General features: G+C 39.8%; 1 protein-coding gene across 11 annotated transcripts in view; it reads right to left on the reverse strand.

Annotated features, from left to right (window-relative positions):
• Positions 1-22,767, reverse strand: part of ZNF827 (zinc finger protein 827) — a 114,875-nt gene that overhangs the window by 23,124 nt on the left and 68,984 nt on the right. For all 11 annotated transcript variants that reach the window (XR_004148241.3, XR_014955199.1, XM_085579195.1 and 8 more), the window contains 3 exons: positions 14,257-14,505; positions 13,518-13,575; positions 8,918-9,021 (listed from right to left, as the gene is read on the reverse strand). Coding sequence is in view for 9 of the 11 variants with exons in the window: in XM_085579195.1 (XP_085435321.1) it covers positions 8,918-9,021; positions 13,518-13,575; positions 14,257-14,505 (411 nt within the window). In the remaining 2 variants the exon portion in view is untranslated. The remainder of the gene's footprint in view (positions 1-8,917; positions 9,022-13,517; positions 13,576-14,256; positions 14,506-22,767) is intronic.

Genomic DNA, 22,767 nt, shown 5'->3' on the forward strand with positions numbered 1-22,767 from the left:
TCATAGTTTTTTCAGTTCCTCAAGGTAAGTCTGAACTCTAGTTCTGTCCTCTGAAGTGCTCATAGCACCTCCTTGCGAGGTGTGCCGCAGACATTTAATAAACATCCTTTCTCCTCCATCATCCACAATGTTAATGAAATAAATGAATGAATGCCAGAGCAAGCACACGCCTCTTGCAGACCCCACATGGTCCCTGGGCTTTGACTTCAGCCTTAATTAGAGCTGTACCTACCCTGAGTTTCCCTGCTCACCATGGGCATATTGTGGGAGGACACATCAGAAGCTTCACTCCAAGTTGATTCCAGTTGCCCTTCGGAAGCCGACAGGCTTTATTTTGCTGTTTTCCCTTCTCCCTTTCCCAAAACCAATTCTATGACTTTGTGTCATTCTCCCCCAAGCTGTCTTCCATCACCTGCATCAGAAGACAGCTCCCAAGAACTTGCTTGGCAGCCCTGTGCTGTCCCAAATTCACTTTCCAGAATAACACATGGTAGACAAAGTCCCACATTTCTCACCAAATCCTTCCAATGATTGTTGCTGCTCGAAAAACCTTTCTCAAATTTGACCTCCACTTGTGTTATATGATTAAAAATATTTATGGCAACAGTGATTTTGCTTTTTCAAAAATCACTTATTATTGAGTAACTATTACTCAGCAAACTTATTATGATAAGTTAAATAATAAGAGATGTCAATAAGTATTTTTGCCTGTAAGAGAACACTGCATAGTACTGGAAAATAAGATTTTCCCTGTATAAAGGCAGCCCATAGTAAAACAAGAAACACAAGTTTTCAGATAGATGTCAAGTGCCTTCCAAGACAGCCATTAGTCATGAACTCTTCTGCTTGTTTTAATTCACACCTTTCATCTTGAAGGTCCTGTAAACAATTGGCAAAATAATTAGTGCAGTGACTTCACAGGGAAAAGAAGTGGAATCTATGTGGCCACATCAATTTGTGCAAAGCCCTGCTGTTTAGCCTGTATTGAGAGACTGGCCAATTCACCAGGAGTTTCATGGGATGCTCAGAAGGATATGATCACATTCCCTGCCCAGTAAATACTGATGGTTAAGAAAACCTAAGACATGTACAACAATGCACGTGCTGCACATTTAACTTGTCCTGCTTTAGCTAGAGAGCACATGCTTGAGCATTTTTTTTCAAATCTGCTGATTTGAAATTGTTTGTTCTGCATAATAAATGATATTTTCAGCTCTGAAGGAGACTCTGCTACTAATGAAAACTGTGTGGCTGCTCAGGAGACAGCCTCTATTGCTGCACCACAGATCTGTGCCTCACGTGCAGGAGATGCAAACCTGCCTGGGAGCAGATCCAGAAAGCACTGCAATCAGTTGAAGCCGCCTTGGTTATGATCCCATGGATTGACTCAGAAATGTGGAAGCCTCTGCTCGATGCCTGTGGTGCAGAGTGGTTGTCAAGGCAGCTGAGTGCACAGGGGGAAGGCTGCACGCAGGCAGACGGGCATGGGGACTGAAGACAGGATGCGATAGGATGGAAAACGTGCCAGAGCTGCTATCGGGCACTTTAGCACTGAATTATGTTGAACAAATTCTGCAAAATCTGTCTTGCTTTGGAGAACTATGCCAAGTACAGCCCACTTCTACAGCAGTCCAACTATCTCACCTTTCTAGAATGACTTTCCACAAGTCACCAGCTATCTGTCTCCTGCTATCAGACTGCAGAGAGCCATCCCAGTGGCTGACAGTCCCGGGCCTTCCAGAGAGTTCACATGAGGCACTTGTACCCACAAGTCACTCTTTTTGTGGGAAGAATTAGCATGTGGGAGATAAGGAATTCAAATCAGTTACTAAAATCAATCTGCCACTCTCTCACAAAAAAAAAACCCTTTCCTACCATCTATAAAGGTGTCACACAGGTTGGATTTGTAAGAGGGATATCTCTCCAGCATCCTTTTTCATGCATCTGCATGGATTTTTACACAGCCATACACTTGCACACCCATGTGTACACACACAAAGAAGAATATTTGGTTGAATCTTATTCCCAGACCAGTACCAGAAGAAAAATAAAATCAAAAGGGTGCTTTTGAGGACTGAGAGAGGCAGACTTTGCACAGCTTAGGGAGTACCTACAGTTATGCCCTGAAGGCAGCAATGACTGTGTGGCATCTGCTTCCAGCACCACTTTCCCCAAGCACAATTCACAGAAATTCTGAGACAGAAATGAACAGCAGGACCAAGTGCCTGATAGAACATACCTTGGTAGTGAATTAAGTGCCACTCTCACTTTTCTACCCTGACAAGAAGCCAACAGGGGTCAGGGACTCCCGTCATCAGGAAATCTGAAAGGGGTATCCAATGTCTTGGATGGGCAGAGCTCATAACTCAGACCAACAGCGAAAGCAGATAAAATGATCATAAGCACTAATAATGGGACAAAGCAAGGTGGAGAAAAAGCACCGTGTAAGTCAATTCACGTGCACGGCCACCCCCCCACACCCCCCCCCGCAATTACACGGGCAATAAAAATTGCTGTTCCATCACAGGGATGGAAACAGCTGCCAGGGCATGAAATATTCTTTTAGGCTTTCAAAAAAGTCTGAAGTCCAGTAAACATGATTAAGGGAATGCAGCAGATGTCATACAAGGAGAGTCTGAGAGAACTAGGACTGCTCAGTGTGGAAAAAAGGTGACTTGGTGGGATCTTTCCAACCTGGATAAATACCTGATAGGGTGAAATAAGATGAAGTGAAGAAGATGAACAACTCTTCTTAGCGCTGCCAGTGGAGAAGAGGCAAGGGCACAAATTAAACACAAGAAAATTCGTTTAAACATAAGAAAATAATTTTTCTTATGGTGAGCAAGGTCAAACACTGGCATGGCTGGCTTAGAGAATGTCCAGAGTCTCCATTCCTGGAAATATTCAGAACCTGACTGGACATAGCCTTGAGCAGCAAGATGATTCTGCTCTGAGAAAGGGACTGGAATTTGACTTCATTCCTCAGCCATTCTGTGATTCTCTCAAAAATAATAATCCATGGGTTCTTATGTCCTGAATATTCAAAATTGATTGCTTGCAATCATGCTCTTAAGCCCTGTCTTTCATTTACAAATTCTAACATTTGAACATTTTAAGAAAGTCTTCCTACAGTAAATAGAATTACCCACAATGTGGAGTTAGAGGCTTTTTGGCAGATGTAAGCAAACAACAGTAAGAAGGTGTGAATCATTCTAATTAACTCCATAGGTACACAGCAGGGAAGCTACCCAAGGGAAATTTAAATGCCAACATTTCACCGCTGGTCACTTCAGTGGAAATTCACAGGGTTTGTGTGTTTCATAGTCCCCTAAGACCTAAGGGTATTTTCCAGGGTGACAGAAGCAGCAGTGGTCCCACACACAGAAATCAAACCCTTAAGGTGTCCCTTCATTTTGCAGTGTGCTTACAGTCGTCTCATGGTGATGACCCAAAATTCAGAGCTGGTCCCTGTAGAAGGTTGCAGAAGTTTAGTTTCCAGCAGAGTACAGGAAATCAGAACAGACCACAAATACTGCCAGAAAATAGTGAATATGAGCACCTCTGTTGGTTGGACCAAAAATGCTCTTGCTATCTACTTCGTAGGTGTTTAAATGTCACAGAAAATTACAACATCAAGAGCTATATTGGCCTTAAAGCACCTTTAAAGAGGAATTAGGCAGGAAGATACATGCAAACTCATACTAAAGAATGTGATATCTGCACACCACCACCACGATTATTTATCATATTCAAGCTAAAATTCTAAACCCTCAGGAGGTATTTTCCAGCTCCAGTAACAGAAGAAAATAAACCAGATGAAATGTGCTCATGGGCACACCAGTGTCACACAAATGCTGAAATTTCACATGGTTGAAGAATACAGCCTCCCTTCACCCTGCTCACATCCTACCATTCCCACACACTATGAGAGGAAAAAAGGAGATTGGTTCACTACTTCCCCTGCTGTGGCCACACAGGTGTTTGTACTGCTGAGAGCAGAATGTGCCAAGATGAGGTCCTGGGAGAGGCAGGTTTTCACCTTTTAGTGTTAGTGAAGTTACAGGGGAATTACTGCTCTAAAGAAAAGGCCAGTGTGAGTATGAACAGTAACAGGAGAAACCTGCACATTTGCAGAACAGTCCTGGAGTTCCAAACATACTGGAATCTTTGTTCCACATATTACCTTAGATCCATAAATATAAAAATGGGCTGATCCCACTAATTACATTATCACTAAAAGAACAACTAACACTTCTAAAATGCAAAAATTTTGCACTATGTTTCCAAATTTCTACTGAACTAAGCACTATGCTACTGATTCTGGACAATCCTGGAGAGGAAGCACGGCCTGTCTGCCATCTTACAGGCCAGTGCAGAGTGTGGACACACATGGCAGAGCAGGCTCTGATGTATTTCAAAAAGGGACCAGAGCTTTACTGGCTTTATCTCACTGAACCAAACCAACAACCAGTAAATTAAGCTGTGGCAAAATTTGAAAAGAGAGGAGTATTCCTAGACTACAACTCCCTAAAACCTACATCTTCCAGTTCCAAAAGTTTATTTGAGCCATGTGAAATTCATTTACCACCATCAAAATTACAGTGTTGCAAGTAGTACTAAATTCTCACAAAAAGATGGATTTAAAAAAAATTAATCCACTACAGATGGGATTGTTTTAGTATTTGGCACTGTAAATGGAAATGAAGGAGAATACCAAGTCCTTGATAAACAGGAAAGAAAATAATGAAATATTAATATACTACACACAAATAGATATATATAGAGAAAAAAAAATCCCAAAAAAACATGGCTGAGGTTTTCACTAATATTAATGAACCATCCAGAAAAGAAATAATGAGTATCACTCATCTGGCTTCCATGAAGGCAGGTTTGATTTACAGAATGAGTCAATGAGATGGTGGAAAACTATTAAAGTACATTAAAGACTGACTAAGGGTCAGGAAAAGCAGCATAAGATCAAGTTTTTAATTTATCCAGTGATCTGAACTGAACTATATAGTCTGACATAAAATTATTCTGTCAAAAGAAGAACCTTATAAAACAGAAGATGAAAATGTCCTTTTTTAAAATGACTGTTTGAAATAAAAAAAATTATTTCTTCTCCCTACCTTTTGCTAGATTAAAAGAGGCCACATTCTTAGAGAGAGTAGCTGAAATTATTGAATTGGTTTGGATATGACTTTGTAATAGATATTACTTTGATACGATGGTAATTTTTGAGCAAAGCGTGTTTGGTTGATGTAGATATCAAAACTATTTTATTTCCATTTTTGAGTAAAAATGAAGTTATTTGGACATTTTCTGTATTAGTAAGACTAATACAGAAAATGCAATATAATAATATAGTTATTAGCATAGAAAATACCTTAAAAAGTGAGAGAAGCAATTCCCCACAGCTAACCAGTACATTTGAACTATATGCCCTAGGAAACTCTGTTTTCCCTTCTCAGAGTATTAGGAATTCACCACAGATTATCAGGGAGATACCATGACTTCTGTGTGTCTGATGAGTCCCTTTCTGACAGCTGTTGGAGAATTCATTGTTAGTTCCCTGGATACCTGAATTAAAATTAACTCTCCTGCCTGTGATACTGCTGCTGATTAGGAACATTCCACCCTTTTTTCAGGCTGAATCAATTACAATATCATTATTTATTTAATATTTTCTTCCTCCACTAAATGCCCTGATCAGTGCATTGCATTCACACATCTTTTAATATTTTTCCCTAATTATTTCATACTCCTTGGGGCATCTTATCTACTCAACGTCCTACAAAGAGTGCTCTGCCACCTAAAGACCCAAATTTTCAATTTTCTTATAAACTGGCTATAAAGTGAAGTTGTTTGCACTGAGGGGGCCACTAAGCTTAAGTCTCAAGGACAGAACTTTGGACTGGCTGTACTTAAAAATCCTCTTTAATAGCTTCAACACACACACACACACAAAAACCCTGAAACAAACCAGAAGTGCATTAATGAAAGCAATATCAATATGAAGAAATTTCAGAGTACTAAAGAAATCATCTTGAGAGCTAGAATAACAAATGAAACAATTCAAATTACAAGGTCATATGCCTAAGAGTGCAGGAACAAGAATTTCTGTTGCATGCTGAAATCATCAGCTGAAATTATAAAGCAAAGAAAAACATGTTACTATTTGACCAGTAAGAGAGGCACCAGCATGTTCTAGTTACAAAGCAGTGATTAATCAGGAGAGGCATTTCCAATATGCACTCAGAAGACTGCAGGCTGCTGAAAAAGTCAGGGATAAAACCTCCTATGAAAGAGCACATATAGCTCTGACTACTCATATTTGCAGAAATTAATGCCCCTAAACAGAGGCAGAAAAAGGGTAGGAAATGGAAACCCTATCGTACTAAAAGAGACTAAAAGACTGCCTGGCTCACTTTCCCAAAATGAAGGCAGGAATAGAGGAATGTAAGGAATGGCACATCAGATGGTGAACATCACAAGGAAGAATTATCAAAGTTGAAGGACAGCATTGGTGAGATAACAAAAGTAGAACTTGCTGTGAATAAATTCAGGCTGGAAAGAGTGTGGTCCCAGTTCTTCAAGGGGGTGAGCTTCTGAAACAGCACCCTCATAAAAATAATAAGGATGATGGGGTTTAAGATGGAGCTTGGTAATGAATAAGATTGTATAATGTTACCTAGTACAGAAAAGAATTGAATTTGACACATGAAATATCCTACTGTCCTGTGTTCCTGTCACTTTTCCCAATTCCTCTGCAGCTAGGGTGCCAAAAAGTCTGCAGCCAGAAAGCTGCAGGAGTCTGGGGACACAGCTGCCTGTTGTTTTGGTGCTCACTTGAGAAGCGGCAACCATGTACATGGGGTTACACCAGGGCCACTGGTCTTCCCTATCATTTTTTTATGCTGCTCTTTTCTACTTCTTACTGTCCTGTTTCAGGGATGGAATAACATGAAACAAATCTCAAACGAAAGCATTTTTATGTGGGAGACCATATACACACTTCCACAGCATTTTCCATTACACTTTCTGTAGGCCTTGCACAATGGCTTGTTTCCGTTCCTTAATGCTGCTCTTTGAAGGGATAAAATGTTTTCAGAGCTATCCATAGCAGTACATAGGCTATTTCTTCTTGCAAGGCTGAAACTAATAGGAAATTTACCTGTGGGTATTCTGCTGTTCTTTTACATGAATAAAATATTTGTAATTGATTACAAATTTAAATCACATTCTTGGTGCTACTGTGAAGTTGCATTTCAAGCCCAAGAATTTGTTGTGAAGCTGAGAAAAAAACAACATATTTGGAATGATAAGAGTCATTCCAAAAATTAAAATGTAGCAGAAATGGCATTTTAAGATTTTCAGTATACTTGCTACTATTATATATCAGACTCTCATAACCACAGAGCAGTATGTATTATAATACACAGACCTATCACGGTCACAAAACAGATTATGGAGCAGCACAAACATATGAAAACCCAGTTCAGAAGCCTTTCTAACACTCCAGGATGATCTAACCAACAAGATACTTTACATCTTTTAAGCAGAAGATCAAACATGTCACCAAAACCCACCTGTATTTTTAGTGGCCTCACTGAAAGTAAAGTCTTAGAGAAAATTAAAATTCTTATGCATTTATCTTGGTATGATGTAAGAGTCTTGTTGCTAGAGGCCATGTCCTCTGAGGTATTGAGCCCTGCCTGAGGAGTCTGTGAATTCTCATCTTTCATCTGGGCATATGAATGAATATTCCATGTTATGCCAAGGTCAATAGCCAGGATTGAAAGTGCTAACCTGGTTTACATTTTAATACTTAGAACACCACACCTGATTTGGTTCTCCTCACCCAGAGGTACAGAATCCACTGCCTCCTTGCAGAAGTGTGTCTGTGCACAGTCTGGAGACCCTTGTCCTTATCCTACAATTTTTTTTTTCTTCTTGATATGCATATTTACCCTTAGACAGCATCTAGCTCTTACCCTCATCTGCCACTTTGCAAGCTGTCAAATGACTATTCAAGCATTAAAAAAAAATGAAGGGTCTGTTAAGTTGTAAATTAAATGACAGTCTATAGCTGAAAATTAGCAGTAACGTGCCCAAAAGTTTATTGATTGCTAAGAAAAGGTGAATAACCCCCCCCTACAGCTGACTGTGTAATTACTGACCTTTAGAACCCCAGAGCTATTAATTTAAGAACAGATAGCAGTGAACTAGCAAACGAGTTATTTTGCAGCAGAACAGTGAAGGCACATATCAAGTTTTTGCATGTGTTCAGTGTGACCTTGAATAGTATTATTACATGCCTGTATTTTCCATTTTAATGCAGAATATAACCCAAGCTATATCTGGACATAAAATGCCTGTCAATTAGTTCAGAAAATCAGTGGGAAGGCACCCACAGACACTGTGGCCTTCCAGTAGTACATTTGAAGAACTCCATATCCTTCCAGAAAGGGTTCTAAATTACTGCTAAAGGCAGGAAAACTGTATTGCCAAGCTCAGCCACCTGGTACATGTCCTGCAAACATTTTATCTGTACTCCAGAGATGGAGATGTCCAGGAACAGGAGAACAGCAGACAGGAATTCAGCATCAGTACAGTGGCAGACACACAAACACAAAAAAAATTCCTCACCTTTCTTGATATTGCTACATTTAATCTGCTATAGACTATTGTACAATTCATAGAAACAGCAGCCTAAAGACTATTAACACAAATGCTCCAGCAATATTTAACTTTTCTCTTTTTCTTCTAAATAATAAGCACTTATTATAATGGAGAAATAACTGTCTTTTGACAAAGCAAACCATATTTTAAGAGCATTAGTCAGCTGGTGGAGTTTATAGTAAGAAAAATTTTAAAATATGTTAACTGGGAGTAATGGAAGAAAAAGGTATCTGACCTGGTACAGACGTCCTTCCATGAATAGTAGTTTCGCTGGGCAGGAGATCTTTTGAGTTGGAAGTGAATGGTGATTGTCTAAATGTGTCTTCAGAAAAGAAAGGGCTATAGGAAAAAAAACAAGATGCCTTTTTTAAAAGAAAACAGCAGTTAACAGAAGAAGAAGTAAATATTAATTTTGACCTCAACATCTTAATATTGCAAGAAATACCATCTTATTAAAGAAACAGTTTAACTTACAGAATTCATGCTGAAAAATAGGCAGACCGTGAAGCAGCATGCTTTGGTAAAATTGCATTTTGGAGTGAAAAGTGAAGACCTCACAAAAGGCTTTTAGCTAAATTTCAACATCTCACATTTGCTATATCACAACACAATATGGATCATTAAAATTAACACTTCAAAAATTTACATTCCATTGTCATATCTAGAGAGGGCAATCAGGAAAGGTAAAAATTATTATTACTTAATAATCTGAAGCATAAGTAGTCATCTTTAAACTAGAACTTTCCAAATACTAGGTTAAGATGCTGCATAGTTCTATCCTGACATGGCCTTCCATGAATTCCATGCCTCCCTGAATTTGATTTTTAAAGCAGGAAACAATTAATAAACTGAACGTGTGTATCCCAAAGAGTACAAAAAATACCAGCTACATGATTCCAAAAAGAATATTTTAACTTTTAATTAACAGGCAGAAGAAAGTTAATTTCAATAGTGAAATGGCATCTCCAGCAAAGTATTTGCTTTCTGCTCAATTAAAGATCATAACAGAAATAAGAATACCTTGTTTGCAGTACAGAAAGACATCAGCAATAGGTACCTAAAAAATTCAAAATTGAAAACTACAGTCTTCTTGGAAAAATGCTTTCTAAGGGGATGTATTCTACCTGCGTGCAAAATATAAATTTCTTCTAAGCAAAGTAAGAATCACTTTAAATCTGATCTCTCCCAGACTGAGAATCCTTAACAGGCTGGTATACAGTGGGTGTTTTAAAGGCACAGAACAGGAGGCCAAACCTTTTCTGCAGCCTTTTCTTACCCAGGAATAAAATCCAAGAATCATTTCAGGATAAAGGACCTACTACGAGGCCTCACCAGGTGTTGCACAGTGGTGAGTCCAGACTCAAAGCACGTGCCAACTGCACCCAAGCTGACCTGACCAGTCCAGATACCCAAAGTTTCTGTCCAAAAGGCATCACTTGCTTGTGCTTTCCCTCATGCAGTTTTTCTGCAGAGAGTGAACAAGGTGTCCCCACCAAGTCACTTGCATTCTTAGTCACATCTCTTCTGCCTCAGGGAAACTTACTGGTAATTAGTTGACTTGACTGTGAAACACTTTTGGCAACCATGTTGTTTTACTTCCTTATTAAGATTTTTGGACACTATTCATTTTGTGCTGTTCCATATTTGACAGTTAATGGGATATTTTGGTATTTCTACAGAAGTTTGAACATATCCATAAGCAGTCAGCATTAGGCTGTGCTGGAGGGGAAGGTGTGAAGTTGCCCCAAACCTGAACAGTTTGGTGAATGCCAATAGCTGAACAATGCAGGATACTCCAGAAAACAAGTGAACAGGATAAACCAAAACAGCTCCAACACACATGTGCAAAACTTAACTTCTTCCAAGACTCACACTCCCACTCAGGGGTGACATAATACAAAACAGACTGACACAGTATAAAAATACGCCATGATTTATTGCAACATTCCTCTCACTGGTTTAATAATGATTTGAAAGAAAAACAGCAATAAATATGCTTTATTACTTTCGTAACTCTTCAAAATCTTGTAATCTTCTCAGGTTTTCATGTTGGCCTCCTTGCTTGAGTCTTAGATTCAGTCACTGGGATACTGCTCACTGCTGGCTCTAAGCAAAATAGATGGTGCAGGGCTTATCTATTTCAGGTTAGGCCATAGGTCATGAGCAGGTGCTGCTGAATGCCTCATCATGTCATATCCCAAGGATTTCCCTCTCCTTCATTGGCCTCTGGTGAATTACAGAACCATCCTTGCATACCTCTTTTCTGCCTTCCTCTCTAGAATGGCAGCAGTCTCTTCAGAGGAGGCCCTATTACTATTTCTATTTCAGCAGGTCTGTCCTCTGATTCCCAGTGCAAAATGTGGAGGGAGGCGCTTCTGCATCATAACAAGAAATTACACATTGTCCTCAATCACTGTGCAAAATCCTTTCTGATGAAGGCTAAGCTTTAGGATATTTTTTATTTTTCCTCTGGCTGCACTTTTCCAGTTTCATGGCTACACAGTTCTCCAGATGAAAGAAACTTATCTTGGCATCTTACGCTGGCATACTCACTTCCAGATCACTTGCTTCTCCACTTTCTGTCTTCTCATCACAGATGGCAGGCTCTACCATCTCACTCAGCCACTGAACTGGGAGGAATCCTTGCCAGTTCTGGCTGCTTAAGCAAAGTCACGTGGAAGTATATGCTGGCAAAGTCCAGCAATACTCACAGGAGGAACAGCAACAGATAGGGGACAGTTAGAAATGTTAATAAGGAATAAGACAGCAAAAAGTGCTTGTGTACCCATCTTGCTGGGGTTTGTTGACTTAAGCCTCACCAGTGACACTAAATCTTTGTGCTTCCCAGCTACTCACAGGTGGACAACACTGACCTTGGCTCTCTGCAGCTGTCAGCACATTTCACACAGCAATTGTGATTCAAATGCCTTTTTGTCATTACTCCAGATGTGGGTTGGTGAGCCAAACTGCAACACCACATGTTTTCTTAATGCAGTCCAAGTGCCTCTATCCTCCACTAGCTACTCCATCACATTCTATTTTTGAGAAGGCGTCATACCCTCACCAGTAAAGACTTCCAGCTGTTTGCGTGGTTTGGGGTGGACTGGTTGGGTTTTTTTTTGGCAAGGTTTTTCAAGTCAATCTGTTTGAACTCACAGGATTTAGTATATTGACTCACTTCCCCTCTTAAGATGCTCTTCTCATTCATGTCTTCTTCTGCTGATAAATAGACAAGATAAGAAAAGCACCCAGAGAAACTGAACCAGGCACTTAGCATTTCATGCCCTGATGAGTAGTAGCCACTGTAAGGACGTCTCAGTAAAGCTCAACACAAGTTTGACAACAGCCAACTGTGCTATCCTCTTAAAAGTTGGCAGCCAAAAGAAGGGCAAGTTATCATTGAACCGTCCTCAACCTTTCCAATTGGGATTATCTTTGATAGATCCAAAAGTAGCTCTGGATTCTCACACCAGTCCTGCTGGTAACATCATGAGACACTGAAATCTATTTTCAACTATTTGTCAGCCCATCCCTGCAGCACACCCTGTACGGTTAATGAGTAGTTGGACAATATGTGCATTTCTCTCTGTTTGTGTCTCAGGCTTATGCTTTTTAAGTAGCACAGAAAGGCTGTGCAGGCTGCATATCTGACAAATTCCCACGCTAGCAAATATGGGAAACATTCACTGTAACCAGAAGCCAAAAGCTCAATTGAATTATCTTTCAACTTGTAACATCAAGAAGTCCCTAATGTACATTTTCTGAGCTGGTCAGTTTATTAAAAACAAGTTATTTATTGCAGCTACCATGAATGAATTGGATAGGCCTAGAAATTTAAGTACAATGTGTTTCAGAGACCTTTTCTTTGCAATTGAAATGCTTTTCCATTCTGTCTGGACAAAGTTGTTATAAGTTAGCATTGAGAACTTTTGTAAAGGGGTTGCAGAGGCAAGAAGCTCTTACTCTATCTTTGAATGAACTCTTCATCACTTCAGTGTTCTCAGCCTGCAACCCATCCACAACACTTAGGAAACTTTAAGGTAAGAAATAAATATATCCTTGCCAATTCCTGACTACTCCTCCTACCCTACCAAGGGCTCCTAAGTCTTTACCAATTCTAGATACCACTTACTGTATAAGAGCTTTATATCCTCCCATAGGGACACCTTGCTGCCCATGGATATATAAACACCTTGTGGGCTTGTTCGCAGCCATAGTACTGTAAAGTGCACATTTGTTTAACAGCACAGGCCGCAATAGGATCATGTTTTTAACTCCTACTTAATTTAAATTATTATAATAATATAACTGTAATCTTTAACACATTTTGTTAGCACTGTCTTACAGTCTGACTTTAAAAAACTCATCTCTAGAATGTATTAAGATGACAGAAATACTAAATTGAACATTTTCTAAAGAAATCTAGTTAGACAGAAAACAATCAAAATCACCTCTTCTTACATTGGTCCATGTCTTAAAACCAGTTGGTCAGTCTGGTATTCCCTCAAGCACTGCATGTACTATGCAGTTTCTTTTAAGCTTCAATTTTTAGTGAAAAAAATAGAAAAAATAATCCTTAAAATGATGTTTGACTGCTTGATCAGAGAACAGACAAAAGCCTTTTGGGCCTTTTTGACTTATGAACCCTAAGCAATCAGATCTATAGTTGTAGCTTTTCAGATATGGGTTCCATTACTCATGGAAATATCTTACATTTGTACTATCAGGTCATTTTTGCAAGAAGAAGACAGGTTTGAGTTCACAAGGCAAAAGGAGGCAATGCTATTTAGTGCTATTAAAAGTGCAGTTTTGCAGGTAACCACAGCTGTACTTACCTGGCTGTAGTTCTGATCGTGTTATCTTTATTGTGGTTGTGCTCTTTGCTCACCTTTTCTGCAAAGAAACACACATGAGTTTTGTGATTAGTATATGCCACATATTCTCTATCAAATTTTATTCAGAGAATTATTTTAATGCTTTCAAGTAATAGCATAACCCAGGGTAATTTAGGGTGAATGGTTTCCAGCATTATTAGAGAATGGGCATGACTTTATTTAAATTAATACCCAACAAGTTTTTTCAGCTCCACATGTCAGCGTTAGAGCTCCATGCAGAGTGTGCAATACAAGTGTTCATTGAACCCACTGCTGGTCCCACTGCCTTTGGGTGACAGATGATATTCACCTTCTTTGCCAAGGGAAGTGGGCAATGCAGCCCCAGGAGAGCTGCATCCTGCAGCCACTGGCCACTTAGACCAGCTACTGCCATCTGCAGATTCCTCTCTACAGGGATCAAAGCAGTCATCACAAATTATTTAATTAGCTTTCAAAAATACAGGAGCTGAACTCTGGCTTTTCCAACTCGGTTGAAATACTGCGAGACCTGGCTGCCACAGTGCTTTAAAAGTATATGCAGGCTATGGGGGACATTTGGCAAGGCCTCTGTGTTTCAAGTGTGAGTATTAGTTTTCAGCTCTGGTGATCTCACAGTTTCATAGAACTTTGGGGTTACACAAAAAAAATATCTGGTTTTGCTCTTTAACTTCAGCTATTGAGCAGTTTGCACTGGATTTACCTGATAGCTGGAAGAGCAGCTCAGATGCCATCTTCACTGATATGTCCTGGCTGAAGAGATTTCTCTCTGGGAGCACACGGCCCTCGGGTGCCTTCTGGATGTGCTCGCTGCTGTCCCGCCCCAATAAAGTGCTGTAGCCAACGCTGTGGCCGGCTTGGCTGGGTGACACCGAAGCCTGCGAGTCATGGATGTCAACTTCCATCGGTTCTTCCTTTATCTTCACCATCTGGATTTCCTTGAAACTCTCGGCTGTAAATATGTATTAAAAAAATAATAAATAAAAAAGAATAAACAACTGCCATAATTATTTAATTAGGCAGTAATTTTTCAGAGTGCTCAAAGCAGAAATCACAATTACCAAGTTATAATTTGTGTACCGCATCCCTGCAAATGGGAAGGAAAGCAAGCAGCTGACAGCCTCAGTATTCTTCTGGCTGTTATAAATAGAAGCAAGCTCTTGAAAATAATTTTTCAAACTAGAAAGCAGAAAACAGTTGCATGTTTGCAAATATGAGAGTTACATCACTTTCTATGAATACTGTGTGTATGATGACACTAGCTTTGTTTCTATTTATTAAATGAAGTTGCAGCTCCACCCCAGCTCTCCTGAAGTGGCCACTGAAGGCCTCTTACAAACTCCAAATTACTCTGTTTCAGCAGAAGTACCAGCATTGACAGTCAGAAGTACCAGTATGGGGATAGGGGCAGAGGAAGAAACCTCATCTTCTCCTGTCTTTCTCTTTTATGGAAAATTCCAGGCAACCATGTGAAGAACCTGTTCATTACACCTGCACAAGCTTTCTAGATGAGAGGAATATTCTGAGGTTCATGCTTTTCTCAAGGCTGACAGATATTCCCTCATGCATTACAAGGTCCATTAACCTTAATGAACAGTTTTCTTAAGTCCATATCATCCCCTCCTTGCCTTCCTCTCCAGTGTCCCAGGTCTATAGCAAACAAAACCATAGTCTAGAAGCCAAGTTCTAGAAATCCCAGAGACAACATAAAAAAGGCAATATGTCTGGAGAACCAAGACTGTAAATACATGCATGAACAGAGTTAAATACCACAAGGAACATCCAGGTAACGAATCATTCCAACAAAATTTGTTTGCTCTGGTTTTCCCATCCTTTCTAACTCATGTGTGAGTGTGTCAGCTTTACAGATTTTATTCCAAGTGTGAAAGATTCAGGCCTTTCATTTTCAATTACCCAATATTACAATGGATCTCAGAGGCATCAAAACATGGTTTGGTTATCCCCAAAAATGCTTTCAACTTCCTCAGCTGGTTGGTGTCATGTTGTCCCCTTCATCAAAAGATGGACAGAATCCCTTTATCATGAAGGCATAAGCATTCTACCTAAAATTAAACGAATATGTTATCACCAAGTCCTCTTTCATTACCTTGGTTTTTGCCTCTCTCCACATTCCTGGAGTAGAGAAAGAGTAGCCTTACTTCCTACAGCTCTTAAAGAAAAAAAAAAAAAAAAAAAAAAAAATTGAAGCCAGGAGATAAATGCCACTTGGATATGTTCCAGGAACAATTTACATGAAGTGCTTTCAATCTTTTTTTATGACATTTCTTGACCTTTAAAAGACACATCTAAACACTGATAAAAATCTTTACCCTCTACTATCCACAGATACATCTCAGACTTCAGAATTTTTTATAGTGAATTCTCAGCTGAAGACTAGGTCAAAATATCATAATGCCTTTTTTTTGCCCTGTTAAGAAGATTTTTCTCTTTTTAAAATTTTGTTTAAAGCTTCCATTATTTTCTTATTATAAAACCACAGAACCTTGCATCTGTGTTAAAAAGTGTAAAAATACCATGCTGTGCATTGAAAGTGAACACAGAGCAGCAAAGGAATGCATCAGGTAACAGTGTCAAACAGTGTCAATCAAAAGCTCAGGTAACTCCACAAACAAATGAGTTCTTCAGATGTCTGACGGACTGGGCTCTGCATCCAGCTGCCAAATTTAGGTGTAGAGTCAAGCTGACCTTTGCCGCTCTCTCTGCTTTTAAAATATTCTTTCTATTTCTGTTCCTGCTCCACACAGTTTAGTTCCCTGTCCTGCAAATGCTTTTGTATCAGACAAACTGATAGGACCCCAGCTAAGGCAAGAGTCAAGCAATACCAGTGACGTTCTCTCCCTCACCATCAGCGAGCACTGCAATTGCCCTAACTACATCTACATATTTGATCATTTCCTCTGACCTTTATCTTTCCAACTGCACCCTTTTGATCTGACAGAATGTCCCTGCCAAATGTGAATTCTGTCCTACTCTAAATCCCCAAAGCAAACACACAAAGAGAAGACTGAAGGAGGGCTTCTGATAACTTTACAAGAGATAATGAAAGGGAAACACAGTCAGTCTGTCCCACAAGCAGCAATCATAGGCATAAAACCCTGTTGTGCTAGGTCTTGTGCTGGCAAAACACTATAATTAAGGTTATGCCCATACCTGTCTCACCATATAGGCAGTCAAACTCCAGCTTCTTGCGAATTATTTTTCCTTCTGTGCTGTTCATTGTGGAGTAAGGTGATAGCCCTTATTTCTTTACATAGGTATCTCACATGGTTATAGCACAGCTAAAGTTTTTCAAGTCAAGTATAGGTACACAAAAAAGTCTCCTGCTTTAAATAACTCTATCATTTTGTCTTTGACTTTTATAAGAGACCTAGTAGGTGAGCTGGTTAAATAATCTGTAATGTATCAGAATATGAAGTTAGTATATGAGAGTCAGGTTTTTTCTTCAGGTCAGATTTCTATAATAGTACAGCAAACTCTATGGGCTAAAGAGACTCAAATAGCTCAGATGTATCCAAGACCATGATCTCCAAAACACAGTCTGCTATTCATTCAAAACTAACCTGGGTGAGGCTCATAATAACAGCACAGCAGTGCTGAGACACTTCATAGGGCAAAAGATGAACTAAATCACCCAATATGTCTTTTTCTGCTATTAACTTTGTGATACAGAAACACCTTAACAAAATAACAGGAAACTATTTTATACATAGATGTACTTTATCAAGGCACAGAGATGGCTGTAAAGAAGGCCATCAGAGCAGTGTGACTTTTAATCATCTTATCTACAAAAGCCTTAATGAATGTCATCCTAGACAATTTTCCACATCAGATATGAAAAATAGAGTGCTGGACAGGCTCATTCCAAGAGGAAGCAATTTCTTCCACAGTTTTCAGGTTCTCAGGCATTCCAGATGCAAGGAATCACAAAGTAGTGATACTTGCTAAAAAGCCCCTCCAAACCTAAAACAGCAGAAATGTTGAACAATTCTTGTGCTGAGTAAAGCCTAAAAGCCCTAACATCTCAGGGTACAACATTTATCCCTGAAGGCCTGACAGTGTCACCTCTATAACATGCAGCAGTACTTCCAGAATTTAGTCTCAGACAGCACATTCTACAGTCTAGAACAGAGGCTGGCAAGTTCTAGAAAGACATTATTCAAACTCTCTGGAAGTTGGGACTATCACAATCCAGGTCCAATTGAGCACAAGTCAGCAAACTGCCCTTGTGGCACCCAAGGCCAACCCTATTATGGGCCCCATTATCAGATCTGCAGCCATCAAACAGAGGAAGGGATTCTTATCCTCTGTTCTGCACTTATGAGGCTGCATTTAGGGTATTGTGCCCTATCTGGGGCTCCCCAGTACAGGACAGCCACTGACATCCCCAGAGCATGTTCACTGGAAGGCAACTGAGGTTGTCAGAGTACTGCTGCAAGACAGAAGAGGAGATCAGCTGTGAGAACTGGGTTTGTTCAGCCTCAAGAAAACAACACTAAAGGGACACTTTATTGCTGTCAACAGCTCTCTAAGGAATAAAGGGAAGGTGCAGAGAAGCTCAAGTCAGATTTCTCTCATAAATGCACAGTGATCGTATGAGTCAACAGACAAGATGGAACATGGGGAATTCTGTTTAGAAATACAATAAAAAGAATTCCCATCAGGATGGGGAAATGCTGACAAACATTGCTGAGAGAGGTTAGGTTCTCCATCTCTGAACACATTCTAAACCTGGTAAAACCCTCAGCAGCCTGCCTGGCTTGACCATCTGTGAGCAAAGGTCTGCAATAGATGACCCTGGAGTTCCCCTCTAAACAAAATTATTTCATAAACCTTCAGCACTAGGCCAGCTGCAGGTTCATCTTGCAGAACTTTCAAAAGGAAGGTAAGACTTGTTCTAATGCAGCACTAGTATTTTTTCTTAATGTCCACTCTGAACTTCCCAAACTGTAGCTGGCAGCTGTTCCCCCTTCTTTTACCATCTGCCAGGAGGGAGAACAGTTTAACTCCACTGCTTTTCTAAGTTTCCTTCAAGTAGGTGCAGGCTGCAATTAGATTGGCCTTTCGTTCCCCTGTGCCAAGCTGAACAGGCTCAGCTCCCCCAATGCCTTGCAGCACATGGAAGCCATGATCTGATGGACCTGATCAGAAGGCTGGAACACTTTCCCTGTGGAGACAGGCTGAGAGAGCTGTGGTTGCTCAGCCTGGAGAAGGGAAGGCTCCAGGGAGACCTTACAGCAGCCTTGTGAGAGAGGTGAGGACAGGCTGTTTAGCCTGTTGTAATATAATAAGAGACAGTGGTTTTAACCCAAAAGAAGGTAGATTCAGACTATATATAAGGGAAGAATTTTTTACAATATGAGTGTTGAAACATGGGAACAGGTCGTCCAGAGAGGTGGTAAATGGTCCATCCCTGGAAACGTTCAAGGTCAGGTAGGATAGGGCTCTGAGGAACCTGATCTTGATGAAGATGTCCCTGCTCATTGCTGAGGGGTTGGACTGGATGACCTTTAAAGGTCCCTTCTGTCCCAGACCATTCTGTGATTCCATGCAGCACTCACATGCTCTGGAGGGGACACTGAACGTACCCTTCCTAATGCAGCACACTGCTTTTCCTATTGAGATAGAAGTCAAGAAAAGGGATAGATTTAAGTCAAGAAAAGGGATAGATTTCATAAAAAAACACAAGTCATGCAGTAAATATTGCTTTGGCTGACACAACAGCTGTCCAATAACTTTGCATTGCCAAAATCAAATGAATACTTGTTAAATCATTCCTATTTCTTCCCACCATTTTACTTAAAACTTCACTCTAAACTTCACACTAAAACTTCACTACTAAAATTTGAAGTTGCTCATATTTGCTGAAATGCCCATCAGCTTTACAAATCAACTTTATGAATCAATCTAGAGAAGAAAGCCTTTCCCATATGTCTCATAAATTGGACTGATGTACCAGTCTCCACAATGAAGCAGACAGGGATAAATAGTGGGTCAACTTGTACCAACTTCAAAAGCTTTCAGCATGGAGAATCAGGCATTTTGTTATGCTAATTGTTCTGATTTGCTAGAAATAAACATGCCCTAAAACAGCTTAAATAAAACCTCAGAGGTAGGGAACAGTTGGCAAGCCCTGAAGGTTTTGCTACAGAGACACAACAAGGAACATCTGACGTTCCCTAGGGCACTGTGCTTGATGCTTTATTTTGCTAGTATTTTTTTCAAACTGCTGTTTTATATAAGACTATGTCAATGAATCAATGTAACAGGATCCTGCATTAAAAAAATATCATGAAGTGGCTCATTTATTAAAGTGGAACATTTGAACTCCCATGTTACAGAATTTTGCAGCTACAAGCTGCTTCACAGAAATGTGATCCAAGGGGAAAAAAATGGAACAAATTAAAGCCATAGACTAATTAGAGTTGTGACAGACATCAGCTGCCCCTTCCATTTAAATGGTAGGAACATGGTGCTTACCTGCAAGACCCTACTTGAAGAACCTGGTTAAAATAAAAAACCAAAACCAGAAAAAGCCCCAACAAAACCCACTTGGCTAGTGGCAGGGTTTAATCTGGGAATGTGACTTGCCATGGTTTGCCATTACTCTACTTCCCACAAAGAAAAAGTCTTATTTCGGATAATACACTTCCCCATTTACGTTCTGGGCTCCTACAGAAGCCCCAAAGAACAAAAGACTTCCCTGTACTTTCCCTTCTCTGCCCAATATCCCTTTCGAAGCAGGGATGAAAGCCTTGACCACTCTCCTGCAATCAATCCAGGTGCAGGGACTCTCACAAGGTACCAGCAGCAGGGATCTCCAGAGACAGCAGCCTAACTTCACATGGGCACTTCCCAGAGCAGTCCACAATGTTGTGGAAAATAAATATGCAGTAAGATTAGTTCTGACCTTTACTTTATGCTAGAATTGTACTATCATTCTTTTCTCCTTATTTCATTATTTTGAAATAGTTGTTCTAATCCATGTGATTTCAATTAAATGTATGATACAGTGTCAAAAAAAATAACAACAAGGCATGAAATACAAAATTGCCATAAACACTTTTAAGTGGGTAAAGGCTTAATCAAAAAAATGCCAAAACCTCCATCACACTTCTCCCCTGTAATAACCAGTTGTTCCAAAAGAGGAACTATCATATAATTAGCTGGTAATAAATGGAGTTGATCAGGAATGCTTTTGGACTCAGTTGTAGGTAGGACCTCACTTTGTGTGCTGAGGTCATGAAGTAAGTCTGCACTAACTGCATGTATTGATAACCAAAATTAAGACACTTTGGTGGTACTGGTGTATTACAAGAAAACAATGAGGATTGAAGAACAAAAAATCCAAAGGAACCAAAGAGTACAAATGTGATGCACCTGCTTGGGCTGACCAGGAGATGTACAATACATGGGAAACTGACCCACAGAAAAAAGAAAGGAAGAAAACAACCTGAGTTACATGCAAAATGAACATATTTCAAAAATAAGATACATGTGAAATAAAGGTAAATGTGATTCAGAAAACATTTCTAAGGAAGGCAAGGACATGCTAATGTCCCTGGGTAAAACATTACTTAAAAAGTGCTAGCACCTGGGATAGATTTTATACTCTTCCACCTATACACTCATTTTTAGACAAGAAGACAAAACATTATATGCTTCTGAAAGCTAATACATGCCCCAAACATATCAGCAGCATGACAATTTCAGCAGAAAATGAGTTTTTCATCTCTAACATTAGCATGTAAATGCAAATATTTATTTTTAATTTCAGTCTCCTCTGAAACGCACCTTTCAATTTACAAGACTGAGTGTATAAAGCTGACCAGGAATCATTGAGGGCACCACTTAATTAAACATTTTGAGCAATAAATTAGCTTTTCCATGAAAGAGAACTGGTAAAAATGTAAAAAACAGGTGTATTTGAAACACATTACTCCCATTTCTTCTAACTGATTTTCTACAATATTTTATGGGAATTTAAAATCTTGCAGGGACGGCACCCTTCCAAACAGAGATGAGAGCAATTTGCCCCACTCCACTATCTCTTCAAATCTATTTGCTAACCACTGGACCTAGTCTCAGTCAAGACTCAGCAATGGACAGAATTCCCAGCTCACCTTTGTGCACTCATATATACCACAGTGGTAGTTTTTTTTTCTTCTGTAGAATGGAGGTTGAAAATCTGCTCAAACTCTGCCTGTTAACTCCCAAACACCGTTTCTTTCAAATGGGCATTTGATTTATTCTGAAATAGCAGTTTGATTGTTAGAAAGTTTTGTCCTGGCCGTTTGGGTGGAAGTGAGTTCTGCCCAGACATGCCCAAGAGACCTGAGCCCTCTGAGCCTGGATAATCCTTTGGAAGAGGTGTGAGTAGGTATCAAGTCTAGGAACCATGAGATAGGACACCTGAATCCCAAGGAACATGGGAGAGAAAGAACTGGTGTAAAAAGTCAAATTCCAAAGTAATGTGTGAGAAAAGGGCTTGATCCCAAACTCTAGTCATGTTGCTAGAAGCAAGTGTCCAAAGAGCCCTTCAGCTTGAAGGAGAGAGTCTTGTCTTGTAGAATTAAAATGGCTGTTATAAATGAAAATTTGTCTAGCCAAATTAATATGAAAAAATAAAATATTTATTTTGCAATCAAATTCTATCTAGCCAGCCACAAGGAAAGAACAGAGCTGAGCCCGGGGTCGGCCCTGGGTGTGCAACAAGGAGTCAGCCTCAGCAGAGGTTTTCCTCCATGCCTACATACCTCTATCTTGGCACAAGTGGTTTTTATAGGAAAAATTCTGCCTGAGGCCAAGATTTCAGCAATCAGTCTTTTCTTCTATTCAGAGTTTATATGTTAATAAGATTTTCTTTTTTTTGGTGATGAGGGAGAACAATTCAGTGTTTGGAGTTTGTTGAATCCCTTGATGAAATTTACGGGAATTCGGGAACACTGTATCCACATGTATCTGCCTGAGGATTTCCATGACATCCATCTCGGGTCATTCACACGATGATCAGCACCTGGGGTTCCCATATCTCTCCAGGCATGGCCCATCTCCTGGGGAGCTGTACCTTCTTACTTGTAAATCAGTTTCCAATATACACCTGGTCTCGCCTGCGAGGGTGGGAGGAATCCTAATATAAACGTGTATACTCTAACAAATATTCAATATCACATATACAATATTAGAAATGGCGCGA

Source organism: Lonchura striata, chromosome 4, assembly GCF_050655825.1.
Source record: "Lonchura striata isolate lonStrDom1 chromosome 4, ASM5065582v1, whole genome shotgun sequence".
In the NCBI taxonomy this organism is placed as follows: domain Eukaryota; kingdom Metazoa; phylum Chordata; class Aves; order Passeriformes; family Estrildidae; genus Lonchura; species Lonchura striata.